Genomic DNA, 26,920 nt, shown 5'->3' with positions numbered 1-26,920 from the left:
GAGTGGCCATGCCTCCAGCCTCCAGCCCACGGCCGCAAGCCACGAATGATAATAATCTCGCTTGCGGCTGGGGAAATCCAGGAGGCTCTGGAGGCATGGCTGGGTTGCGGTGTACGAGGAGACCCGGTGCTGGGCGCGCTTAAATACCTTGCGGTCCGATACCGTGGCAAGGAGAGAGCGTCGGGCGCGGACCTAGGTGTAGATGAGGAGGGTATAGGGAGCGTTCGAGGGGATCAAGATCGGGGTGTATCAAAAGATTTTGGTTTTTTCTGGGCGTTAGGAGTCTCGTTCTGGTCTGTACCTTATGTTAAGGGTGTGTTGATTCGTTAATGAGAAAGAGGTACTACATCATCCTGATGGGGCTACAGATGCCGAATCAGGATTCAGCACGCTTTGTACTTCAAGCATCAGATTACATCTCCCTCTGCAAGTGATGTCTAAGAACACAACCCAGCGACGCTGTAGCCGATAGATAGGTCGCCCTCGGATCACTGCTCAATCTCAGTGTACCCAACTCAACTTCACAATCACATGCATGGTGGACGGGAGTTCATTAAAGGGAGTATTTTCCCAACATTGAAATCTATCTTAACACAAATGCGGAATAATGCTCGTACATAGTCATAATCATCCCAGGAAAAACATGTCTAACCCCAATTATACCCTTACACCACCCATAAACGTTACGCCGACCACACTCCATATATGTTGGTTTAATCGCGCAGGTACTTGAGGAGTTGGTCACGCTCCTCAGGCGGCATCGTGCGGATGACATCGCGAACACCACGCATGGCGGCGCTCTTGTTGGCTCTCAGGACAGAGCTGAGGTCAGCAGCCAGATTGTCGGCCTTGACGGTCTCGATTCTGTCAGTGACGGACTTGCGGTTGGCCTCGTACCACTCAGCCACCTCACGATCGGCAGTGGAGAAGTTGACGACACCAGACCAGCTCTCGAGGAGCTGGAGGTTGCGGCTGCGGGTCTCGGGAGCCTTGGACTTGTCGTTGCCGGGGGTGGAAGTGAGGACGGTTGACGACATGCGCTTGAGGAGGTACTCCTCGTTGAGACGACGGCGCAGACGCCAGTAGAAGTAGCGACGGGAGTTGACCCACTCCAGTTGGTCACGAATGACACCCTTGGCCTTCATGCGACCAGCACGGTCGTGCAGGTCGGCGAATTGGATGGCAACCTGGGAGTAGACAGGCAGGAGCTGCTTCTCGCGGATGGTCATCTTCTTCTTGATCTCGTCGGCCTGCTCCTTGGGCAGATCGGCAGTCATCTGCTTCTTAAGAGAGGCGTAGACGGGGTCCAGGCGAGCCATGGTCTCGAGCTGCTTGTCCTTGCGGTACTTGATACCAATGATACCCTCGGGCTCGAGGACACCACCGCGGGCATCAACATCAGCGTACATCTCCATGGCCTCAGGGTTGATGGTCGGGTCGACGACGACCCAAGAACCACCACGAAGCTCTCCGAAGGGAGGAATGTAGACGAAGATGGGCTGCTCGTACTTAACGAGGGCGTCGACGATGTAGGAACCGTACTTCAAGACCTCGTTGTACATATCGCGCTGACCACCAGAGAAACCTCTCCAGTTGGCGAGGATCATCAAAGGCAGCTGCTCACCATTGTTGAAGTCGTTGATGGCCTGAGCGGTCTTGAAGGCGGAGTTGGGGTACCACACACCACCAGCCTCGTTGGTGATCTGTTCGATAGAGTCGGGGTTGGCGGGATCGGCAGGGGTAATGTTCTCAACGGAGCGGGCCTCGACAGCGATGACACCCATGGGGATGCCACCGAGGCGAGCACGACCGACGACGACGGTACGGGCCCAGCCGCCGAGAGTCTCGACGAAGGAGTCCTTGTCAAAAAGACCAGCCTCGAAGCCACCGTTGTCGGTGGGGTGACCGCCAATCATCCAGCGGACATCGTAAGCCTGCTTCTGGGGAGGCGTGTAGACGACATCGCGGTCCCAGCCGTCGGTGCTGGGGCTGACTGGGATGGGGCTGCCACGCTTCTCAGGGATGAAGGACATCCACTCTACAATCTTGGAAACACCATCAAAGTCATCAGTACCGGTCATGTGGGAGACACCGTTGCGGTACATGATCTGAGTGCCACCAAGCTGCAAGTTGGAGGTGTAGATCTCGCGACCAAGAACGTTGTTCAAGGCAGGGGCACCAGTGAGAATGATGGGCTGGCCCTCGATCTGGACAGCACGCTGACCAAGGCGGACGAGGTAGGCACCAATACCGACGGAACGGCAAGTGACCAAGGTGATGGTGAAGATGTCGTTGTAGGCCTTGCTCGTCGCACCAGCGATGAGACCAGATCCTCTCAGACACTCAACACCAAGACCGTCCTCCTGACCGACAATGGTGACGATCTTGTGGCGCTTCTCACCGTCCTCGGAGATCTCCTCGGTGATGACGTCCTTGGCGAAGCGCTTCTGGGCCTCGTCGTCGAGGTAGAGGTACTTGAAGCCGTTGTCCTGCTTGTTGGCGTCGTTCCATGCGACCTTGAAGTAGGGCATAAGCTCGTTGGCGACACCGAGACGGGCACCAGAGTTAGCAGATAGATAGATGCGGGGGATACCAAGCTTGCGAGCGAGCTCAGTGCACTTGTAGAAGAAGTTATCCTCCTTAGGGCCAAAAGAACCGATCATGTAAGTGATATCGTTGGCAACAACAATGAACTTGCGACCCTTGGGGTACTCGGGGGTCTTGGCGTTGAAGATCCAACCAACCATACCGCAGGTGTTGGTACCAGGCTCGCGATTGACCTCCTGAAGAGTGTCCTTGTCGTCCAGGACGAGCTCAGTGTACGAGACACACTCGCCAGACTTGGGCTGCTGAGCGCCCAGTGCGCCATGCTTCTTGACCGACTGGGTCCAGCTGTTCTGGATGGCCTGGCGGAAGAGCTCGGGGAAATCGTAGACGTACTGAGTACCCATCAAGTGAGCCTTGTAACGCTTGGGCTGCAGAGGGTTCTTGGTGGCATAGGGGGTCGAGACAGGCAACAGGTGCATGGGACCCTTCTCCTTGGTACCGCCAATGCTGTTGAAGACCCACTCGCCCTTCTCAGACTTGCGCTCAGCGTAGATGTCAACATCAACAACGTATCCAGAGGTGTTGGTGATGATGACACGCAGAGGGTAGGGGACGCCAGTGTCGGGATCAGTGCAGATAATACGAATCTCAACCTGGGCGACACGAAGACGCCAAGCGCGGGCTCCGAAGCGGTCCAGGAAGCCTTGGAGACTGCTCTCAACCTCCTGGGGGTGAAGCTGGAACACAGGGGTGAAGTTGATAAAGACCTGGTTCAAATCGGAGTTGTTGTTGCCAATGATCTCAAGAGCGTCAAAGATGTCGTTGATAACGCGGTCGGCCTCAGAGATCAAGTATTCGGCAGTGGGGATCTCATCACGAAGACGGCCGGGACGAATGACAGCGCGAGTGAAGTAACGCTTGTCACCGTCGACAGCCTTGCCGACACCCTCGTAAACGTGGATGTTCTTGTTCTCAGTGAAGACGGGCTTGATGTGGAACTTGGCAAGTCTTCCGAGCTCAAGCTGGAAAGCGAGAGCGGGCTCACTGTGACGAATGCTATCATCCTCAACGTACTCGGGGCCACGGAAGGTGTAGTAGCCGGGGTAGGCACCGTCGTTGCGACCGCAGATGAAGGTGATACGGCGGACGTTGCGGTTGAGAAGCTCCTCCTTGAACTGCTCGACAATGGGCACGATGCGAGAAAGGATCTCCTGGTCGCTCTTGCTCTCGGCATCGCGGACAGCAACGTTGATGACGGCGGAGAGCTCGTCAGAGTCGACCTTGGGGGCAGCGGGCTTGCGCTTGCCACTCAAGTCAGGAATGAGACCGGGGGTGCTGCGCTTTCTGGCCTTCTCAGAGACGGTCAAGGTCTCAAGAGCCTTTCCGAGCAAGTCCTCGGCGTCGTCGAGGTACTTGACGGGCACGATGACACCCTTGCGGTTGGGCTCAGAGTCCCACTTGTGGTTGAGGTAGGACATGTCGCTGATGGAGTGGATGCGCTTGAAGTCGAACGAGCCGCCGCTGCCGCTGGGAGTGGCGGGAGAGGAGGGTGCGGCGGACTGAAGAGGCAGTCCGTACTCGCTCTGGCCGATCTTGCGGAGAGCAAAGTCCCAGGTGCAGAAGAGAGGGGTATCGGTCTCATCAGAGTGGTACTCAATCTGCTTGAGGATATACGCACGGTAGGCACGACGAACGTAAACCTCGAGGGCAGCAAGAGAGACCCAAGGGTCCTCGTGAGCGAAGAAGAGGGTCAAGACGTCGAAGACGGTGTACTTGGAGTCAACAACTTCCTTGATAACCTCCAGGCTGGGCTCACGGTGGTCCCAGGCTGCCTCACCATAACGAGACTCCACGACGGAAGAGCGGAGAATGTGCTCCATCTGGGCGGTACGCTCCTCAAGGGATGGCAGAGAGCATTGGATCATGATCTCACGAGCCTTGAGAGACACCTTGGAGGTGGTGCGGGAAGACTGAAGCTCAGTCAACTGCTGCAGGGCAGTGCGGAGGTACTTGGCGACATTTCCGACGTTGGGCTTGTTGGGGCGGTACTCCTCGAGGATGGCAAGGATCAGCGAGCTCTTGGCACCAACACGGCTGTGAGAAAGAACAGTCTGAACAACCTTGCGGATATCATCCTTGTTCTGGTCACGCAGTTTGAGGATGACGCTGTCCTCCTGGGTTCCGTAACCAGTGAACAGGCGCTCGATCTCAATGTACGAAGCCAAGAGGTCCTTGATGACGGTCAATTCGTGGGCCTTGGTTCCCTCGGAGTATGCGTTCAAGACATCAGTCAAGGGGGCCAGAGTGGTCTTGAGCATGTCAGCATCGCCAGCAGCGACGTTGTCCTCGAGGAACTTCTGGAATGCCTTGGCCAAGGCCTTGGCGGGGAAGTCTGCGTGACGGCTCTTGGCACGGTCGACAATCTGAGTGAACTGGGCGTCGAGCTTCTGGGGCATACGGCTGTGCAACGCAGCGAACTGGGCGTTCCACTGACTGAAGGGAAGCTCGGGAGTGCGGAGGACCTCGATCAGCTGCTTCAGGGTGGCTGCCATGATGACGGAGTTGTCGTAGCCGAGCAGAATGTTCTTCAGGGTGTTGTGCAGAAGATCGAATCTCTGGGCAGGCTTGGTTCCGACAGCGACAGGCTCGCCATAGACGGGGAGCTGACCGACGAAAGGCGAAGCCTGCTTGACGCGGCTGGGGTCATCAAGGGCCAATATTCCCAGAATGTCACCAGCCTCGAGAGTGGCTCCCGGCTGCTTGATGAGCTGGACAAGACCATCCTCGGAAGCGATGAGGGGCATGTACATCTTCATGACCTCAACCTCGGCGAAAGGCTGGCCAGCCTTGACGTGCTCGCCGTTCTCGACCAAGTACTTGACGAGCTTACCGGGGGAGGGAGTGCGGAGCTGGGTAGGGTCGTTCTCCTGCTCGAGCAAGCAGGTCTTGCCGTCAACGGAAAGACGAGTGGCACCGACTTCCTCCTTCCAGTAAACACTGTGGGATCGACCATCAAGAAGGATAAGCAAACCACCATCACTGAGGACACGGACACCGACAGAGCACTTGGAGCCGTTGATGAAAAGGTGGTAGCTGTCGACGCTGGCACGGGTGGCGGTGAACTTGTAGCGGAAACCCTCATAGATGAAGTCGATGGCGAAAACGGTCTTGAGAATGTCCTTGGAAGGAACCTGACCCTTCTCCAAGCTGGTGCGGTACTCAGTCATGCACTCCTCGCTGAAGAGATGGGCCTTGGTAACGGCACCGCAGACGACAGCCAACATGGGGTCGGGGCGCTCAGCAGTCAGCTTCTTGGTGATGAGCTCGTCGAGCCAGCCGGTGGTGATGGTGTTGTCCTCGAAAGCCTCGGTCTCCAGAAGCTTGATGAGGTACTCAACCGTTGTCCGGAAGTCACCACGAATGCTCAACTCCTTGAGGGCAACAACCATGTGCTTACGGGAAGCAGCACGGTTCTCGCCATAGGCGAAAATATGACCGAACTGGGAATCGGAGAAGGAGTGAATACTGGAGGCGGTACTGACGGAGAAGTAACCCCAAACGTTGGAGGAACTCCTGAAGTTCAGGTCGTGCATAACACCGTTGGAGGGCTTGAACCCTTCACCGGGGTCCTCAGAGGTGATTCTGCAAGCAGTGGTGTGACCCTTGGGTCTGGGGCGACGCTGCGTCTTCTCGCTACCTTCCTGCTTGAACTCAAAGTCGATCTCGGTGGATGTCCTGGGATCAACGCCGTACAGAAGACGAATGTCGCGGATTCTGTGCAGGGGAATACCCATGGCAATCTGGAGCTGGGCAGCGGGTAGGTTGACACCACTGACCATTTCGGTGGTAGGATGCTCGACCTGAAGACGGGGGTTCAGCTCGAGGAAGTAGAACTTGTCGTCGGCGTGCGAGTACAAGTACTCGACGGTACCAGCAGAGACGTAACCGACGAGTCTTCCGAGACGAACGGCAGCATCCTCCATGGCCTTGAATGTGATGTCCTTGGCAATGGTGACGGGAGCCTCCTCAATGATCTTCTGGTGACGACGTTGGACGGAACAATCTCTGCCAAAGAGGGAGATGTTGTTTCCGTACTGATCAGCAAGCAGTTGCACCTCCAAATGTCTCGCGTTGCCTGCCAGCTTCATGATGAAGATGGGAGAACCGGGAATCTCGCCAGCAGCAGCCTTGTACAATTGCTCGAAGCCGTCCTCGGAAAGGGCCTTTCTGATACCCTTACCACCACCACCCTCTGAGGCCTTGATCATGACGGGGAAGCCAATGGCCTTGGCCTTCTCCAGGCCCTCTTGCCATGATGTAACGCAACCCTTAGAGTAGATGTCATCTGCGACGGTGACGATACCCTGGTTGTCGACCTCGACGGCGTCGACACCGGTACCTGACCAGGGGATACAGGGTACCTTGGCGTGCTGTGCAACAATTGTGGAAGAAATCTTGTCACCAAGAGATCGCATAGCGGAGCCCGGGGGTCCGATGAAGACGATCTTCTTGGGAGAGGCAGCGAGGGATTCGGGAAGCTTGGGATTTTCGGAGGCGTGACCCCTGGAGAAAGAAATGGTCAGCCACCGTGGCAAGCAGGCGACAGTCGCCGGGAGGTAGAAGGAAACTCACCATCCGGCCCAAACAGCGTGGACGTTCATGCGCTCAGCAATATCAACAATCAGCTCAACGTTGGCGTAGTTGTGGTTGTTGGTACCGCCGGGCACCTCGACATAGTGGTCAGCCATGCGAATGTAATCGGCGTTGGCAGCCAAATCCTCAGGGGTGGCCATGACGGTGAACTGGATGGCCTTCTCGTCGCCAAACGTCTCGTAGGCCCATTTCCGGACCGAACGGATCTCCTTGACGGCAGCAATACCGTTGTTGGCGATCAAGACCTATTTCGCACTCGGTCAGCACATTTTTGCATCCCATGAACCCACCAGAACGATCTCCTAAGCGTTTGAGGCGGAATTGGGGCTTGACGCACGTTGGTGATGACGGTGTGACCATCTTGCTGGGCAACAAAGTCCTTGACCTTGGAGGCCGGTGCGTTGCTCAGCTTGTTGCCGCCAATGAAATGGTCGGCGATTTTGTGCTTCTCGGCATACGTCGCCTTGCCGTTGACGTGAGGCACAGTCCGGCCGGTGCCGTTGGCTGCTGTGATTTCGGTCATGATTGCGGTGTGTTTGTGTGTGGTGTGGTGTGGATTTTCGTGGGTATCTCAGAGAGTGACCGTCATGAATCGGGGCGAGCTCGGGGAGCTTCGAATCGGGGTGTTATGACGTGGGGTGGTCGTCGGGGGTTTTTTCTGGTTGCTCAAGGGGGGAGATTCGAGCAGGAGATTAATTTGTTGGATTCTGTCTCTGCAGCAAAGAACAGTATGGGGTATAGGCAGAGCAATTGATCGTGGCGGATGTGTAGAACAGAGATTTGTTCGAGTCTCTAGATAGTCGGGAAAAGAGGTATTGTTAGCCCAAAAAACAGCTCTCTCTCACGGTTCTCAAAAAAAAGTTTCTTGTTGGGGAAATCAGGCGCGAGGCAGCACCAAGAGGGGGGGGGGGGGGGATATTGGGGTGGGTGAGGAATGCAGGCCACGCCAGGGGTTAAAATGGGCGGCGCGAGACGAGACGGGTGCCAGGGAGAAGCAGGCGAGAGCAGTTGGGCTGGGCCTGGAGAGATTGCGCACGCAACTAGCTAACTGGCCGGTATTCCGTAGAACGAGCAGCAAGCCAGCAGAGCAAAGCAACAATGCCTAGAGCCAACGTACCTGGTTATAAATTGGGGGGCAAGCTTGGTAAGACAAGATGCTTCCTTCTTCTGTCTTGTGGCTAGGACAGAAGGTCTAAAAGGTATGTCAGAAAAAGGGAGAATGGAAGGGAGAGAGTGGGAAGAGAGAGGTCGAAGGAGAGAGGGAAGAAGAGCTGCTGGGAAGTGGGAATAGAAGGATGTTATTGTAGTCCGGCGACTTTGCGGATGGGATGAGATGAGCCACCAAAAAAAAAAAAAGGACAGGCAGTCAGAAGACTTGGTGAACTGGAGAACTGGAGACTAACGACAGCCAGCAATACTGTGTGTACTCCGTACAGGAACAAGCAATAATTAGGAGGAGGATCCAGGCGCAGGGGAGTGAGAGTGAGCGTGTGAGTGAGGTGTGTGTGTGAGGTGTGGACTCTTTGGACGGGAGTTCCGGGGTTGAGGCAATGAGCGATGTGGAATTTGGGACCTGGAACTTTGACGGGGATTGTTGGAGCGGCGTTGACGGCGTGGGAGGAGCGCAACGAAGGTGAGGATGGATGAGGAGGGGCGCAAAGTCACTTGGCCAAGTACCTTTTTCTGGAGATCAAAGTAGACGTCGTGTACCTTGATCTGTACCTCCAGCTGTACCTCCTGGTGGGACGGGATGAAATGTGTGGGGGGGAAGGGGGGTGTGTACTTTGCACGGTGTACCGTATTCGAGAGAGGGAAGGAAGGGAAACTCGGGGACTGCTCAGGTAAGGCCGTATTAGGTGAGGAAGGAAGTCCGGGACGGAGAGGGAAAGAAGATCGATATGGTAAAGGAAAGAGGACGGGAAGAGTATGCTTTCGGGCTTGGAGTATCCGTATAGTCAAGGGTACCTACCGTACTGTATAGTGTTTTTTGCTGGTTTTGTTACTTCTCCGCGAGAAGCTCAAGGAAGTTAAAGCTGGATCTGAACGAAATGGTTGGTTTCCCTGCCTGAAGCTTTGCAATTAGATGTTCCCTCGACACTGCCACCTGCCAGGGAGGAGCTATCGGTTCCTGGAGATCCGTATCCGTATGAGAAAGGAGATATAGTAGGGGGGTCTGACAAGTACCCGGAGAATATAATAACAACGACGAGGAGGCCCGTCGGGAGATGGAGATAGAGACAAAAAGAAGGAGAAGGGGGAGGCCAAGTAATGGGACGACGCGGGGGCGGAGAGAGCGAGCAGGAGAAAGAAGGCACCAGACACGATACAGCAGGCGAGGTTCACTTGTTATACGTGATTCACTTGACGATGGCACGAAGCACCGGGCATCGCCATGGGGACGGGACCAAGACGAGGACGAAGCTGCAAATCTGCTTAGGGACGGAGTACGGTGTCAATGTGTGTACGGCGTCGGTCTCGGTGCTTGGTGCTTGGTGCATCGTGGTGCGGTTGTGCTTGGTGCTTGCCATTGTCGGTGCTGTGGTCGACGAGGAGGAAGGAGCATGGCAGATTTCCCGGGATGGGGAACCTCTGAGAGAGAGTACGTGCGAGGTGCAAAAAAGGTACTTGAGCCGGTACCCGAGTCCATGTACCGGGAGTACCTCACTCCGGCGGGTGACGGACCACCATCACCAAGTTTACCCCAAAGTAAGTAGGCAAGATCGTCCTCAGCTAAAACTGCCCGTTCAACGCGCATCGCCATTTTTGAGACCAGACCAGCAAGGGCCACTAGACATTGGGCAAGACCAAGGACTGAGATGATTCTTGGTCTTGTTCCTGGTGATACTTGCACCTGACACTACCGGCCAGTCTACGTATTGATCAAGTCTGTGAGCGTTAGGTCGGGTCTTTTTCTCACATCTAAGCTTACATCATACGCTCAACTAGACTACCAGTGGGCTGCGCTGCAAATACACAAGATGTATGTAGATGGCTACATACAGAACACGACTGGATGGATACTCACACTTTTCCATATTGGCAACGCATTAATTGTTCACTGATTCCCTCGGTTCCTCCTTGCCTCCATCTGTCAAAATGCCCCAATCCATCTATCCGGCTGAGATTCTGCCCCCCTCCCTCAACCAATGGCCGGGGTGTTGGGGGAGCTCCTGCCCAAGGGTGGGCGGGCAAGCGGGCTGCACCAGTCCTTCCTTGTCCATGCCCAAAACCCAAGGTGCCTACTACGTACCTAACCTACCGCAGTACGGATACCAAGGCTTAGGTAAGGCAATGTCTCTCAAGTCTCATTCTAAAGTCTCTCTTTCTTTTGAGTCTTCCCTCCAAAACCACAGAGTAAAGCCTCGGCGTTGTATCTCTCAGCCTTTTTCGGATGGTTTTGAATGCTGGCTCCCTTGCAACTCTCAGCCCAGCCCCCACGAAGATAAGGTTCGATTATAATTCGTTGATTGGGTTGGGTTGGGTAATGTTACCTCCCCTCCCAAAGTTGTCACTTCAAGATGAACATCAACTAGCAACAAAACAGATCCTGGGTACTTGACAAAAACTGTGAGGAAACAAACGTCAACCTGCATTCTCTGCCCCTGGTTTTCGGTACGTACCTGGCGGGAGCATTGAACACCCATGGACAGGGAACAAAAGATACTTGCGCCGGTACGTCTGCCATGACGGGGCTTCAGGTACCGATCCTCATCCCGTAGCGCATCTGATTGCCATTCTTTCCCGGCCCAGGGGATTCTGCCGCTGGAATCTTTCTGTTTTTTTTTCTCTCTCAGATTTGGGCCAGCAATGTGTGTCTCTCTCTCCAATCAAAGCTACTTGTTTGGTTCAGTCTCATAGCTTCTTCCTCGCATCTTTTTTTTTTCTCTTGCGGCAAGTTCCCCTGTACCTTGAGGCACCTGTGTCTCCACCTGTAGACCCCGGGACGTTATCGTTGGCCTTATCGATACGTACTCTTGGGCCAAAGCTCCTAGGTATTGCGCGTTGCTGCCGCATTCCTTCCTTGCCTTGCACCTTGAGATTTTCGACTGTTGCGCAATTTCTCAACCATTTCGTCACCTCCAGCCTTGTAGACCTTGTCATTCTCCAACACCACACCTAATATTTGAGATGGATCGTTGGTCGCGACAGCGACACACACACACACACACATACACACATCACCTTCGCTACGAAATGTCACAATCGCATCCAGAATTCAGCTCCTAGTTTTTCCCTACCAAAATCTGATGTACCCTCCGCGGGCTCCTGAACTTGATGGAGGATCGGATCGGGTCAGCCATCGTTGCCACCACCGAACCCCGACGGCATCTCCAAACAATGTCCGAAAGCTGTTGCGTTACCTGACTGCCACGATCCAATGGCACCCTGTCACTGTACTCTGACACCGCCGCACCGCACCGCCGGCCGTTAGACACCGATCGTTAACCTCATCAACGCCGTATAATTACACCCAGACCCGACACCCACAGCTCGAGAGCGCCGTTGGCAACCCCGGACCCAGCAAGCAAACACATACTGGCAAAGTCTGCCCTCCCACGAGTTCAGGAGCCCGGCACGATCAATGCGCGCATCTCTTGCATCCATCCCATTTGGCATCCCAACTTTCATCGGCCCCGACTTCTTGTCGCCCGGCACTGAGAGTCTGGGAGTATGGAACAAATGGACAGGCCGCCCCTTCAAGTTTCATCAGAAAAGCTCCATCAGGGTGTCCCCATCGACCACCCCTCCAGCCCATACCCAATCTCGCAGGCGGTCTGTCAGGCGTCGCCCACGTCGTCCAGGGGTGCAAGCCTCAACAACCTAACGCCGTAACTGTCGACTCGCTTACGCACCTCTAAACCGCCTAGCCTCGCCGGTTCTCCGTCCGGGGACGTCCATCAGCTTCCGCTAGTCCTACGCAGTACTCGCACCTACAGGCTACGCAGTACGCAGTACGCAGAACGGGCCAGGTACCCAAGTTTACCGACCTAGTACCTCCTTGGCCTTCTGCAGAACCTATGCACATATAGCGCAGGCTTCAGATCAAGTCCCCGTCGAGCACTATTACACTCGCCATGGATGACGGAGAATGCTGAACCACAAAGTTCAGGGCATACAGGGCAAATACAAACGTCCCAACTCTCGGTCTCACCCGCTGCTGGCTTGGACTGGTATTCACTCAGTGGCCAAACGCTTGTGTCTAAACCTTTGGTGTCTCGGATGGGACAGACCGCGCGAACCACGCCAAAGTCTCGTTCTCTTCAGTTTCGCATCTTGCATTCCCCCCAGAGTCCAAGGTCTTGGGGCAGAGCTTCACCATTCAACATGCAAATTCCAACCAAGCCAAGCGCCAGGCCAAGGGGCCACCGGTCCAACCCGATAAGGGGTCCTCGTCAAGCCGATAGCAGCTGGAATTGCTAGGCCCTGGCCTTGCCTCCCACCACCAACATCAATGCCGTCGCCGATGAGCTTTGCCGAGCCACGTCGACGTGGGCGGTAAATGTCGGTCCCCCCAACAATTGGGATTTTGGGACACAATTTGGGGGTCGCCTTCGATGGGCCCCTTCGAGAAATGCCAGGGGTTCTCCAAGCACCAATAGCGAACTCACGAAAACAACCAAGCCCCCACCCAAAGAAGGAGAAGAGAGCACCGAAGAAGGGGGAGAAAAAACATTGCCAACCAGCGCCAGACCAAAAGAGAAAATCTCCACCCGCAGATCCCCAACATCTTGTCCGTCCATCTGCGGAGCCCGTGCTCCATTCCTGTCTCCACCCGGCTTGAAGCCAACCCGCAGGCGCCAACGACATCAATATCGATTCAGACTTGAACCGCGCCTAGAGCAGGGGGCTCGCAGCCTCAGTCGTCAGCTGCAGCCACAAATGTTCTGTGGGATGGGAAAGCCAAAATGCAGCCAGCATGCTGACTGAGGCTAATGATAGTGGGATTCCGACAGTGAGAGAGAGCAAGATACCACCTCGCGGACGAACGCCTTTCCTCAACTCAGGACCAAACCCATGGTATGGATACCTAGGCCTGCTTAGTTCCCAACTAGTTAATCTCAACTTCACCACACAGTGCTTCTCTGCACCCTGAACGCGTCCGTCTCATGGCCACTGCCGCTGCCGCCGCTGCGAACCCGAAGCTTCGCTTCTTCCACCACCCCTCTGCGGCCGAGGTCTCCCGTCACCTACTCAAGTTCCCCGGCCCATCCCATCCACGGCACCGCAACATTCCGGCTTGTCAGTACTTATGGCGCGGACTTCCGTTGGCCCATTCCCGCCGCGATAGAGTACTAATCCCCATCATAACCCAAGACCAGAAGTTACGAAACGTATCTGTACACCAATACGCCCCAGAGCGAGGATATCACCGAGCATTGGCCCCTCAGGCCGTCCCGTCCTCGGCGCCTCGTTCGGAGAGCAGAGCGGATGCTACACTAGCTCCCTACAAATGCCTACTTGGCCGCGATAAAGACGGGGCGAGCAGATCCGATCCTGTCAAAGCTGGGGACGTACTGCGCGTAATCTGACGCGCCCACTTCCGGTCATCATCCTTCGTCCTTTTTTTTTTATCTCAGAGAGACGGCACTCCCCAAAAGAGACGGGCCCCACCATTGACGTCCATCTCTCCTAGCCGGAGCGGACGGACTGCTCGTGCCCCTAATAATAGCCAGGCTTCCCCCTTCAGCTCCGACCTGTGACGCCGATGGGCGGGAGCCAGCGCCGGTGAGACGGCGTTCGCTGACACTGAATTTAGCAGGACCATTAACGGGACGTTGATCAAAGGTAATCTACAGATCTCTGATCCAAGGTCATTTACAGATATTTCCAGCCGCATCTTGACATGACAAGCCGTTGCCTACAAATACGTCCACGCTTCCTCAATCAACCTTTGTCGTCCAGATCGTGGGTACCCCACAGTCTTACTTACCAGAGCCACATAGGACTGCGCCTGCAGCTCGACTGCCGACCGCATCGTGTCTCGAGCGGCTCTGAACGCCGGTCTTAGCCTGCCCGTCCGAACTGGGTTTGCAGGTACGTGCGTCACTGTAGGTAGTCAACCGTTACTCTGAGACCGCATCTGCACAGCAAGTTTAGCCAAGCGACGTACAGATAGGTTTGGCCACTTGGCATGTCGCTCGTGGCAGTTGGATGAGATGAGGCCAAGTGCTATTCAAAGCCGAGACTGGGACGAATGTCTTGTTTGATGTCGATGAACTGGTTCTCTCTGCGCACCCCGCAAGCTACTTCTCTACAGCCAGCGGATGTCAAAGTTCCAGAGCTGGGATGGCTGCCTCTGTACCTACAGTCTTTGGGATGTATCGAAGCTTGAAAGGCAACCCGGCGACCCGCCGTATACTCTGCACGCACATGCCAGGACACTACCTTGAGAGAAACCGACTCACGAAACGAAATAGCCAGCACCGAAGCCGCGGCCTTGGTCCTGGTTTTGGATTCTTCCCTTAGACAAGCCTCGTCGACAGGTGGTTCCCGTGTCTTATGACAGGTCTCCAGTAAATGTTGGAGCTGTGTGCCGCACGTCAGACCTCAAGGTGCTTGCGCGTAGTTGTAGATATGTTTGCTTCGGCAGATCTGCGCATGCCATGTTCAAGGTATAGCGAGTGGCACGCCTGCAGGAGGTACATGGGCGGATTGGCCGAGTCTTCATGGTCTTTACTCAAGCCAGTACAATGAACGTAGTCCGCGACATGTGTGCATGAGACAACACATACAAAGGTGATGAGATCAGCACCCCAATGAAGTACCTCATATGAGCAGAATCATTGCAAGAAGAACATGTCTATTCGGCGGATTCTCTCCCTTCTGATGTGGAGATATTTGCTCAAGTCTAGTGAGCTTTACTAGGGGACAAGGCTGACAGCGCGGCTTCTTCCGTGTCTGGCTGTTTAGTAGGATAGTCGTGTTGAAGGATGCGTTATGAGTTGAGCTCGGTGATCAAGTCGCACCACGGCAGCGGCCACGAAAGAATGATACAGTCAGATTAGTACAATTATCCTTGGAATGGAAGGATAAGATCCTTTGTGTGGGTTGAGTTGGTGTTCCCCCCGTGGGTGACCTAGTAATATGTGGTGATGGATAAACGGTCTTTGGATGCGTGGTTCAGCAAAGATGTACACAAAAAGCGAGATAAATAAATTCTGAAACTTGGGAAAAGTTCTCTAGAGGTTCTCGGATTGGATTCACGGGATCAATGGGCATTTCAACAAGCGTCAGCTGGTGTGGCTATTTTCCTCGTTCTAGGACCATCGTTTTGAATTCGTGATAAAATGGTTCGTCATGCAATATATGCATTCAGAGTTGAATAACCTCAACGAACACCCCCAAGACCTGTCCAGTCTAAATTCTACACCTCAAATTAGACTCCTATCTTATCCATACATGTATCAACTCTTTCGCAATTCATTCCAACCGAAAAGAGGCGGTGTCATTGTGCGCAGTGGCAAGCTAAGAAATGTGGCCGTCATCACTAAAGCACCTACTTGGACCACGAACAGCCGCGGTCCACCACGACCTCATCAAGGTCACCAACCCATGGAAAGTCCCATATAGTCCAGTGGTTAGGATACTCCGCTTTCAGTCCGTGATTCTGACTATTTACCGGAGAGACCCGAGTTCGAACCTCGGTGTGGGAACAGTACCTTTTGTTTGGTTTGTTTGATGGCTTTTGGGTCAGTGATTTTGTTTATTTTTGCTGTGGTGAATGCGCGGAAGAGTGCGTGTCTGTGTAACGATACACACCGGCCACCCCAATAAACACCACCAGTAAGTAAGTAAATCATACATGGAGAGTGGCCATCGGGCGCATCCTGATTGAAGAGCAATCTATTCACTTCGTCAAGGATTCTTCTCTATCTGATTTGTCTGGGAGGCTTTTGATTAATTCACTACTCGGCACGCAGATTCAACCTTCCCCAAAACTCGGCCCCTCCACAAACACAAACCGGAACGGCGGACAGGAACCGGCGCGGGGTCAGTCGACTCCACCACACCCCACCCACCCATTCTCCTCTACCACCGACGCAACGCCGAATCGGCGACAAACTGAACCCGGGAAACACATCACGCGACCTTCGTCTGATCTTCATTGACAAACAATATAATGTTCACATAGCCTTGGCTGGGCACATGAGTACACTGTCCGCGTTGAGTGCCGACATTGGTGTCGCAGTGTTTGGAGCAGAACTTCGGCTGTACAGGTGCCCACTCCCCAGGAATACCTCCCAACCATCACGCCCTTCACCGTACTTAGCCCGATGCTTCATCCTTTTCTCATCGTCACAGACTTGACCGATACGTTACTCACAAACACCTGCCTCAATGGAACTCAAGCAGCAAATCATGAAGTAATAAACCAGTATATTCAGACCAAGGTATGTTTCGACGGATCTTTTGGGGGGGGGGGGGGGTGTTTCGGTGTGCGTGTTTGGTAGTTGTGAAAGTGAGTTGTAGTTGTAGCAGTTTCGCTTGCGTGTCAACAAAAAGGTATTCCCCCGGACTGCGAAAAACAAGAGAGAAGAAACCGAAAAGAAGGCACCGCCATGCTGTATCCCCCGTTCCCGTTTGAAACCCTAGAATCATACCAACGCCTCGGATGCAGCAGTTTGTATCCACACGCCTGCCCTGGAAACCCCGTAGTCATGAAGAAGCAATGAACAAAGGAAATGAGATGAAGAAAAGAATGAGACTCTCTCGTCTCTCTTCTCATTTGGAAATGAGGGTATGTATGTTGCTCGCTGTGATTGCGCAGCTGCCCATGGCCCGACTGCATATGCACCGGGTCAAGTAGTCAGAAGCAACAGTGCTGCTCTGTTGGTATCAAGTAATCCCCCTCCTGTGATGGTTTGATTCAACCCTGCCTAGTACGTCTCCTCTTCAACGAGTTGATCCTGAGCGCCCATGATGGAACTCCTCAGGCCCATCGAGCTTCGCCTCCCTGAGACGCTTCCTCCGCTTTGCCGTCTCCCGCTTGGCATCGGGATGCCGCTTGTAGGGGCTGGAATACCGCTCACAGAGTTTTCTGCCTCTAAGCGAGAATACGTGCCTCTCCTGCTAGGTGTTCTGAATTCGCCATTTTCGTCGCCCTCGTCAATATCGATGCGGCTGCTGATACTAGCAGAGCGCGCATGCAGGCTGCCACCCAAGGAGCTGCGAGGACGACCCAGGGGTGTCCGGGTGCCAGACATACTGGTGCGGCTGATGGGACGGGGCGGTGCCATTTCTGTGCGACTTGATGGCCTGGCGTACGACGAGATGCTAGCCCGTGAGCTCGGCCGAGACATTGTGGAATCGCTGTGTTCAAGACCAGCCCCTGGGTTTCGGTTCGGCAGCGGACCAAAAGACAACCGGCTGACACCTGACGTGCTAAGACGAGGTACATGCTTGGATCGTGTGCTGGCAGAGAAGTTGGGGTTGGATGGCGTAGTGTCGTCGCCCCGTACTGATGAGGCGGTGGAGCCACTGGGACGTTTCCGTGAGCGGATAGTAACCGTTGACGGTACGCTGTGGACTCCGAGAACCGAGGAGCGGGGTGAGGCTCGAGGTGGTGTTGTGACGGGAGCAGGCAGCTTCGATCGTGCATTGTGTACGCGAGCTTCCAGACGCTGCATCTGAGCTGTAAGGGTTCTGATGTGGGCGAGAGAGTTGTTGGCAGGCTTGGGGGGCATGCGGGTGGAGATGGAGCGAGGGGCGGTGCGAGGAGCAGGTGTGCGTGTCGGTGGCCCGGTTGAGGGACGACCTCCAGACGGCCGGGTGCTGCTCACGGATGTCGTGAATGAACGAGGCTTGGGCGTGATGCTGTGTTCGGTGGACGGCAGACGCGACTTGCGAGTCGCCGATGCCGGAGTCTTGGCCGGGGTCTTGAGGGGTGTTCGGGAGACAATCCTCTTGGGTACGGAAGCGGAGACGTCGGACATTGGCGGGGATGGAGGCTCGCTGATCTGGGCGGGTTTGGCAGCAGGGAGAGCTTCCGCATCGGGCGGCGTCGATACCATGGGCGAGCTCGCGGTTGAGCCGGGGGAGGCGTCGAGGGTCTTGTCGAAAACGGGGGATGAAAGAACGGAAAGGTCGGTGGATATGGCGGACAGATGACGTTGCTCCTGCTTCTTGATCTTGTCCTGGAGCACCTCGGCCTCAATCTTGAGGTCGGAAAGCTCCTCGCGCAGGCGTTGCGCCTCGATGCGCAGCGTTTCTCGCTCCTGTTCACCGATTTTGATCTCCTCCTCCATCATGACCTTGCGCTCGATCGCACTGTTAAACTTGGATTCGAGGTCCTCGAGGGAGGAGCTGGTGTTCCGTGCCTGTCTCTCGAAATCATCGTTGGCGACCTCGATATCGCGTAGCTTGAGCTGGAGTGTCCTGTTGGTGTCGCGCAGTGTTGTGATTTCCTTTTCCAGGGTGTTTTGAGCCGTATTCGCATCCTTCTTGGCTTGGTTGTATTTTGACTGGAGGGAAAGGTCAGTTAGAACTGGACATCTCTCGGTATGTGATATGCGCGCCGATAAACGGTAACCGGCGGGAGAGGGTATGATCTCACCTTCCACTCCTCGGCCTCGAACTTGAGGCTCTCTGCCTTTTCCTGGAGTTTGCGCTCCCTCTTTTCGGCCTGCTCGATATCCTTCTCGAGCTCCTGCTCTAGCTCCTTGCTGGACTCCCTGAACTCGGACAGTTCCTCCTCGAGTGATGCATACTGAGACTTGTACCAGCGCAGCTGATCTTCAGGGCTCATCGCCTCGCTGGGCGGTGAGGATGGTGGCTCTGCCATGGTTGTTGTGATTGTGCCGCCGTCGCGATGTTTATTCGGATCGCATGTGATGCTCGGCGGTTATCGGGCGAGTAACTGTGGGTGGTTGGGTTTGGTGGTGGTGGGCGCAAAACGTGCGAGGTGGGGGCACTCGCTGCGGTCGCAAATAGAAGTTGTTGAAGTGATACAAATGAAAATTGTAGTCGTCGATGTGAATGATTGTCAAAGTCGTCAAATGCGTGCTATTGTGTCGTTGTCGTCAGCCTTCTATCGCTCGCCAGATTTGACGCGATCGATGGTGGTAGAACACATCGCACGTACCGACTTCCAAGTGTTGTTGTGGGTGGTTGGGAGTGTCGTATCAAAGCGTGGGAAAGACGAAGAGCCCGACTCGGAAAATGAGGATGTCGAAATGGAAGAATGGAAAGGCCCGGAATGTCGCGTGGGTGGTTGTCGATGTTGATACTGGGCGTCGAAGACTTACCTGTGTCGTCGATCGGTGGTGGTCGGTTATCGGTGGCCGTGGTCGTTGTTTGTCGAAGTCGTAGTCGTCGTTGTCGTCGTCGGTGTCGAGATGTCGGCGGAAGAGAGATGCATCTGCACGCTCACTATCGGCGACACAAGACTTTCAGGGACTGGACTGACCGGATACACAGCTGGGCATGGCTGGGACAGGACGGGAGTGGACAGGAAAGGGAAAGGTCGGTGCAATGTTGATGTCGGTCAGGCGTGAGTGGGCGTGGAGTGTGCGAGTGGGCGTGTGGGCGACGGGCGTGTGGTGTGTGTGGTGGTCGTCGTTGTTGCTGTTGCGGGTTGCCCCCTGTCACCCCTTGTCGTGGCAGCGCGCTAGTCCTGTTCAGGACCACTGGCTGCTACCACGGGCAACAAAAGGTGAGTGGCTGATGACGATTATGTAATATCTCCTTACCTAAGGCACTCTCGTCAAGTATTAAGGTAGGCGCGGGAAAAGACGCAGGAAGGGACTCATCTGGCTGGACCTGCCAATCACAGCGCTGGATGGGGACCTTGATGGTGGAGAGTGTACCTTTTTTTGGCAACTGCCCTCAAGAGGAAACACCACCTGCCCTGAGCATCTCCGTGAACGATGTACGTACCGCTGCACCCGTCCACGACCTCACCTTCCATCTTCCTGGGAGAAAGATACGTACCGTGGATACTTGGTGTGTGTTGTCGCTGCCCCTCCTTCGTCATTTTACTCCTGCAACATCCGCTGGCAGCAGAGGAGTCATTTCAAGCTTCAACCACCCGCATTATTTCTTCGATCAACGTCTAGTCTTCCCTACCAGGACACTCCCAACTCCTCAGTCTATCCACCTTGGGTTCTCTCTCAATACATGTCCACGGCGAAGCTATTGCCATATGGCTGGCGGCGATCATCCACATTACGGCGGAGACGCCTTGTACAATGCGCCACGCGAAAACTATCTTAATGTCTAGGTGGAAGTAGAGCCAGTGGATACACCAAAGACCATCTGTCTCACTCATTGTCCGCCTTCGTCAAATCGGACGCCTTAAAGCTCCTCCCGCGTCATTGTTTTCTGACCCTCTGCAAACGCGCCCCGAAACTATGCCAGTGACTGAGCGCAGCCTACAGACGGACTCAGCAACGAGAAACCCAACCAACAGGCCAGACCAAAGAGACTTTGACCCCCAATTCCAATCTCAATCCTCGGATGACGACGGGTCGACGGCAGCGAGCAGGGCCACTCCCGGGCTGACTTGATCACCGTATCAGGGTCATCCCAAGTTTCGGTTCATGCAATGCACTGATCCTTTCCGGCCCACCACTGGCACCAACTGCCTTGAGTTCCTTTGCTGCGGCTTTGGTGCCCACCCGCCTGGTCGGTGCTTGCTGTTGCTTTCGCTGGCTCTGGCTTCTGCACGACATTGGACAGCGACCTGTTAGACGCTTCGAGGTTGCTCTGCACAGGCGCAGCCGCGTTGGCGCCGATCGAAGCTGCGATGCTGATTGTCCTAGCCTCTCGGGAAGAAAAAGAAAAAAAGAAACAAGTCACATCACTCGCGGGAACCAGCAGAAAGGTTCGGATGCCATGTTTCAGACGCCTAAGCGCCAAGGTCCAGTGTCCCATCCGCATGACACTGGAAATCCATCCGTCTCATGCCACCATCAACTCTACAAAGCTAAGAAAGTCGCCCATTTGCTCACCAAAATCCTAGGTCATCCTCTCATGCACCTAACCTTCCAAAAATTACCGGCTCACTAGTTCAAAGTTGCACTAGTCCAACGGATACGCACGCGGGAGATCCTCCTCAATAAGCAGGGAGCTCCGTTCCAGTGCTCCGCGCATTTTCCGTCGCCAATTTCTGCCCGGCCGGCGATCGTCACACCCGTCGCAAATACAAGTTGTCCCCTCCGTCCTCATGTCGCTTCCGATACAACCGTCCAATCGATATCGTCGTAACGGACCGGACGGCCGGCGCATGTGCAACCTCTCGGCGGACCCTGATCCAATGACCAAAACATCCATCTCGCGCCGATACCACGGCCCTTTGACTGGAAAAAGGCTCCCAACTTCAAAGTCTCCAATGTTTCACGCCAACCGCTCGGAAGTGGCGGTCATAGTGCCGACTCTCGGGCCATTTGCGCCCTGCAGACAACGTCCGTTCGCCGCGGCTCTGAAATCTCGGTCGCCAAATAAACGTGGGAAATGAGGGGTCCATGTGTTGTTGTCTTGCCAATTTATCATCTTCACCCGAATTCTCCTCAAGGCCAAACTCCGCAAATCTTTCGGGACGAGCGTCCGTATTCAGTAAAAATACGCAGCAAAAGACTTATCAGGTGTATTCGCATGCTCGGCAAATCGAAATTGAGCTGACGATGAATGAGACGATTGCTTGTAGAATCATGAGCAACCTCAAAAAGCTTCGAAGCTCTGCCGTCCGTCTATTGATGAAAGTGGCTGGGATCATCAACAATTCTAGCCTTTCTATCCTTGGCGCTCTACATATTGCTTGGACAATGGCGCACCGCCACACACAATAGTCCGAGAACCATCGGGGAAAACAACTTGAGCCTCAGCATTTTCAGTACTAGGGTATTCCACCAATACCGGCTCTTTGATACTGCTGCTCTGCCATTGCAACGTCACAAGCCATCCACCCTTAGTTCGAACCCGTGAAAGCTCACCATCGGGCCAGCTTATGGGACATGACGGGAGAAGTCGAATCTCGACTACATGTTTCTCTGTGGTATCTTGCGAGACACTGGACTGAACCAAGCACTCGAGGATGCCGGCACACCCACCAAAGTTGCCGTCAATCTGGAACGGCGGGTGATTATCGAGCATGTTTGGCAACGTCGAGCTCTTAAGCAGCATATCCATATGCTGACCGCAGCCTTCGGCATCTAGGAGGCGAGCATGGAGATTGAGTAACCAAGCCCTGCTCCACCCCGTGTGCCCACCTCCATGCGCTGCTCTTCGTTCCAGTACTCTTTTTGCAGCAGTCGCTAGTTCTGGAGATCTCCCAGGGCTGATGCTTTCTCCCGGGTACAACCCAAACAAGTGGGAGACATGTCGATGGCCCGGCTCAAGCTCTTTGTAGTCCTTTACTCCCCACTCTTGTATCAAGCCGTCGGCGTTGACAGACAACTCGGGCACCCTGCCGAGGGCCTCTATCACCTTGGTTCGCAACTGGCTGTTAACGCGCAGTTTATCAGTACTCCAAAGATATCTCTCAAAGGCTATTCGAACAATAGTCATGTCGATGGCGGAACCTTCGCAGAGAATACCAGCATCGCCTGAATCAGAGATGAAGGTGTTTTCGGGTGATAGCGATGGGTTCGTTACCAAGTATGTGCCGCAAGCTGATGGCACTAGAAAGTCGAGAAGAAAAACAATACAACCCTCCAAGACAGTTGCGGCTCGCTTGTGAAGGATCTCGTCATACTGGTACTGCAAAATCTCAAATATGTCGATACAAACCCAGACACCCCCGAGAGGCCAGATAGTAGAGGGCATCCATCGGTCTTGGGGGTCTGTATCTGCCCAGATATCAGTGTTGTGATGCGCACACCATCCTCCACAGCCGTACATGGTCTTTGCCGTCTTTCTCCCTCGCTCCGCCATGCGCTCTAGCAAGTCGAGCATCGGAACAGAACATTCGGTCAAGTTACACGGTCCGGCCGGCCAATAGTTCATCTGGAGGTTGATGTTGATGGTATACTTGCATCCCCAAGGTGGAGCAAAAGAAGGGTTCCAGATGCCTTGCAGCGTCGCAGGCAGCGCCTTGACAGAGTCTCGGCTTGCCGAGATGAGCAAATACCTACCGTAATTCTGATATAGAGCAATCAGCCCGGGATCTCGGTTCTGTTTGATTCGCTGATCTGTTGGGAGATGGTCGGCATCAGGCCACATACGAAGTGTCGTTCTACCAAAGAGGTTCCGATAGTCCACCTGATGACGATCAACCAGTGTGGCCCACGGGGTTTTCAGTGCCTTGAGGACGTCACCCCTAGCGGCTTCTTCGGGTTCGTTCTCTCGGTAGGTCGTCTGAGCACCAATGGCAATCGTACACGCTGAAGAGGTCACCACGGCACAGTTACCGACAGTCTCTACGGATCCTGCAGCGTCATCGCAAGAAACCTTGAGAATAATAGACAATCGATTGCTATTCCGTCCGCCAGGCGTCGCACTCAGTGTAATCTGCCCGTCCACTGCGTCGATGCTATCGAGGAACTCGTTGGTCTCCCACTCAATCTCGCTGACTCGGTTCAGTCGAATGACGAATCGAGCGGCCTCCGATGCCGTGATCCTAAACGCCAAAATATTATCTGGGAAGCTGGCAATGGTGTCTCGACGGTAAGAGACACCACGACATCGATATTCGACAGTCATCTGCGCGGTTTCCAGACACAAGTATCGGCGGTAGTCCGTGACATCCTCAGTGGCGTGACAGAATTCAATGGTGCAAGTGCCCAGCGGTTCATAGTGTCGCATGCTGGCGGGCGTCGCGAAGAAGGCCTCTCGCACGAGAGACTCGGCCTCGGCGTGCTTTTCATCTCGGATGAGCTGTCGGAGTGTCGGCAAGTGGCGGAGGGCGTCCTTTGGTGTCCTGTCCTGCGGCCCGCCGTACCACACCGAGTCCTCATTCAACTGCAAGAGCTCGGTATCAGTTCGCCCATAGACCATGGCACCCAGCCGCCCGTTGCCGATTGGTAGAGCTTCAGACCATTCGGAGGCGGGGGACTGGTAGTGGAGACGCGAGGAACTGGGAGATCGGCCCTCGCCGGAGCCGGAGCCGAAGCTTTCTGGACCATGAACGGGGGGCATTTTGCCTGGGAACGACGTGCCGGTATGCCGGTGCCCGGATTGGACTACTTCGAGAGACGTTCTGGTCTAGTCTGGACCGCAAACTTCCAAGACAAACGGGGTTGGGGAAGAGACAAAACTCTGATGAGCTGGTGATCAGAATCTGTTTTGGCCGTCCAAAAGCCCTCTTTCAAAGACGATGAGAGCCGGGCGGCCCTAGGCGACTTTAACCCCAGACAACCCACGATGGACTGGGGTAGAAGCCTCGGCGTCGTATCATTTGAGGAAAATTGGCTCGGGGAGTGTGGGGTAGCCGGCCGGCCGTTTGCCTCGAGCCAATCATCACGGGTGAAAGCAGACCGAATATGCTCATTCCGGAGGGATGTGATGCCTGTCTGATCCAACTGCATGTTTACAACCGCCCCGGCCAATCATCATCAGACAAAGCCGATGCTGTCTGAGCTGTTGAGTGGATCTAGGGGAAATACAGAGGCTGCTCTAGAGGCGAAGGAAGGGGAATCGGCAGTGGATTTGGACTGGTTCGTGCTGCAAGGAGCATCTCATGTGAACCACATGGCCAGTTGGAACGTCTGAGAGTCTGGGGATCGCATCCCTCTTCAGGGTTCGAGACCCAGCTATCGGAAGGCCATTCCGTGTTGCACTAGAAGGGTAGCAGTGCAGGATGAAAGCAGCCCTTCTGGTCGTGTCTTCCCGCTCCCAGAGCTGAGGTTGGGGAAGCTCTATATATCCGCCGAGGCACCGCTGCAACCTGAGATCCCACGGTCCCAGAGACTCGGGCTTCTCGTTTCTTCACCCGCGTTTCCATTTGCCTCGATCCTCACCTGACGAGATTCCACGAAGCGGTGTTCTGCGCCAAAGCAAGAACGTCTAGCCAATCATGGCGCCTCGAGAAGATGTTGACCACACGGTCATCTTTCACGACGATGTCGCCCAGGCGAATAAGATTGGTGTTGCCGTCGAAGAAGTCGCGGCAACCCGCATCTCAGAGGCTGACATGATGCGTAAGTCAGCTGAAGCCCTTACACTGAAGTCCAAGACCGGCCTTTACATCTTTGGATACATGCTCGTGATGGGCTGCAACCAAGCAGGGTAAGAAAACAACGGATCCTGTTTGTCTTTGACGGAGGTAAAGGGATGATGGTGCTGATCATTCTGTGAATAGTTTCGGTATCGACTGGGGTGTCATCAGCGGAATCAACTCCAACGACCGATGGCACGACTTCTACGGGTTCGGCAACGCTGGTGTCATCATCTCCACGATCAACGCCCTGATGCAAATTGGTGGCTTCTTGGGTGCTCCCTTCCTGAGCTGCGCCGACGTCCTCGGCCGTCGGGGTGTCAACTTCCTCGGCAACGCTCTCGTCATCATCGCTGCTATCATGCAGGCCATGGCCCCGAACCTGGCCTGTCTCTTCATCGGCCGTCTCGTCCTTGGATTCGGCACAGCGCTTTGCACCGCGCCGCAGTACGTTGCCGAGCTTGCGCCTGTACACCTTCGTGGTCGCCTCGTTGGTGTCTTTGGCGCTTGTTTCCAGGTCGGCTCGCTGATGATGATTGGTATCATGATGGGTTTGACGAACTGGGACAGCGACTGGCAGTGGCGGATAGCCTTCTTCATCCAGGCCATCTTCCCTCTCTTCGTGTGTGTCACAATCTACTTCGTGTGCCCAGAGTCGCCTCGTTTCCTCTACATGCGCGGCAAGAAGGAGAAAGCCCGTCGCGTCGTGGCAAGGTACATGACGACCGACAACGACATCAACCACGAGATTGTCGACCTCATGATCCTGCAGATTGAGGAGTCTATCGAGACCACAAAGGCTGGGTTCCGCGCCACCTGGGATTTCCGGGTCTTCTTCACCAAGGCCGTGTGGTTCCGCACCGTTGTCCTGGCGGTCTACGCTGTTTTCCAACAGTGGAATGGGTACGTTATCTCTCTGAACCCCCTCGCTCTTTATCGCTGTCAATGCTAACATCAATCACCAACAGTGGCGGCATCATCGGATACTACCTGGCTCCCGCGCTCGACACAATCGGTATCACCTCGCAACTCGACCAACTTGGCATCAGCCTCGGCTCGACGGCGATCTACTTTGTCTTCACTCTCTTCGGCTCCTATATCATCGACTACTTCCGTCGTCGCACCCTCATTTTCGCCGGACTGATTAGCATGATTTGCGCCCAGATTGCCGTCACCATCACGAGCTGGCAGTATAACCTCAGCGAGCAGAAGACGACGGCCATCCTGACGGTCGTCTGGATCTACCTCTTCCAGGTCTGCAGCGCCACCTTCATCGCGACCATGCACAACCTCTACCCGGTCGAGCTGCTCTCGCTGCCGCTGCGTGCCAAGGGCATGGGCCTGTTTGCCATGTTCCAGGCCATCGCGGCCGTGGTGCACAACTATGGTATCGGCATCGGCGTCGGGAAAGTTGGGTACAAGATCTGGGCCGTGTACATTGTGTACAACTTTATTCAGATTATCATTAGCTACTACGTCTTCCCTGAGACGAGTAAGCTGAACCTGGAGGAGATTGATACCATCTTTGAGACGCCGGGCGGCAAGCCTGTCAAGTTGAGTATCAAGATTGCGGATGCCAAGAGGGAGAAGGCGAAACTTGATCGCCAGAATGGGGTATCGCAGCTTTGA

General features: G+C 54.8%; 8 protein-coding genes across 8 annotated transcripts; 2 read left to right on the top strand and 6 right to left on the bottom strand.

Moving 5' to 3' along the window:
- Positions 1-713: 713 nt before the first annotated feature.
- CTAM01_12145 (acetyl-CoA carboxylase) lies at positions 714-7,723 on the bottom strand (the record flags this gene model as incomplete). The annotated part of the gene is made up of 3 exons (XM_060528152.1): positions 714-7,110; positions 7,180-7,445; positions 7,538-7,723. 3 exons carry the CDS (start codon positions 7,721-7,723, stop codon positions 714-716), a joined length of 6,849 nt encoding a protein of 2,282 aa, XP_060377171.1.
- A 1,929-nt stretch (positions 7,724-9,652) lies between these two features.
- On the bottom strand, positions 9,653-9,961 carry CTAM01_12144 (uncharacterized protein; the record flags this gene model as incomplete). Its single annotated transcript, XM_060528151.1, has 1 exon — positions 9,653-9,961. The coding sequence occupies one exon, from the start codon at positions 9,959-9,961 to the stop codon at positions 9,653-9,655; it is 309 nt and encodes a 102-aa protein (XP_060377170.1).
- Positions 9,962-12,513: 2,552 nt separating this feature from the next.
- Positions 12,514-13,008, bottom strand: CTAM01_12143 (uncharacterized protein; the record flags this gene model as incomplete). Its single annotated transcript, XM_060528150.1, has 1 exon — positions 12,514-13,008. One exon carries the CDS (start codon positions 13,006-13,008, stop codon positions 12,514-12,516), a length of 495 nt encoding a protein of 164 aa, XP_060377169.1.
- Positions 13,009-13,307: 299 nt separating this feature from the next.
- Positions 13,308-13,730, top strand: CTAM01_12142 (uncharacterized protein; the record flags this gene model as incomplete). Its single annotated transcript, XM_060528149.1, has 2 exons — positions 13,308-13,440; positions 13,516-13,730. 2 exons carry the CDS (start codon positions 13,308-13,310, stop codon positions 13,728-13,730), a joined length of 348 nt encoding a protein of 115 aa, XP_060377168.1.
- A 3,348-nt stretch (positions 13,731-17,078) lies between these two features.
- Positions 17,079-18,982, bottom strand: CTAM01_12141 (uncharacterized protein; the record flags this gene model as incomplete). The annotated part of the gene is made up of 2 exons (XM_060528148.1): positions 17,079-18,662; positions 18,755-18,982. 2 exons carry the CDS (start codon positions 18,980-18,982, stop codon positions 17,079-17,081), a joined length of 1,812 nt encoding a protein of 603 aa, XP_060377167.1.
- A 221-nt stretch (positions 18,983-19,203) lies between these two features.
- CTAM01_12140 (uncharacterized protein) lies at positions 19,204-19,803 on the bottom strand (the record flags this gene model as incomplete). Its single annotated transcript, XM_060528147.1, has 2 exons — positions 19,204-19,558; positions 19,616-19,803. Coding segments are annotated over 2 exons (543 nt in total), but the record flags the coding sequence as incomplete, so codon positions are not given.
- Positions 19,804-21,930: 2,127 nt separating this feature from the next.
- CTAM01_12139 (alpha-L-fucosidase) lies at positions 21,931-24,273 on the bottom strand (the record flags this gene model as incomplete). Its single annotated transcript, XM_060528146.1, has 1 exon — positions 21,931-24,273. One exon carries the CDS (start codon positions 24,271-24,273, stop codon positions 21,931-21,933), a length of 2,343 nt encoding a protein of 780 aa, XP_060377165.1.
- Positions 24,274-25,150: 877 nt separating this feature from the next.
- On the top strand, positions 25,151-26,920 carry CTAM01_12138 (sugar transporter; the record flags this gene model as incomplete). Its single annotated transcript, XM_060528145.1, has 3 exons — positions 25,151-25,362; positions 25,436-26,194; positions 26,260-26,920. The coding sequence occupies 3 exons, from the start codon at positions 25,151-25,153 to the stop codon at positions 26,918-26,920; spliced, it is 1,632 nt and encodes a 543-aa protein (XP_060377164.1).

Source organism: Colletotrichum tamarilloi, assembly GCF_030869305.1.
Source record: "Colletotrichum tamarilloi strain Tom-12 chromosome Unknown Scaffold_72.1, whole genome shotgun sequence".
Lineage (NCBI taxonomy): Eukaryota > Fungi > Ascomycota > Sordariomycetes > Glomerellales > Glomerellaceae > Colletotrichum > Colletotrichum tamarilloi.
This window is presented reverse-complemented; position numbering and strand designations above follow the sequence as displayed.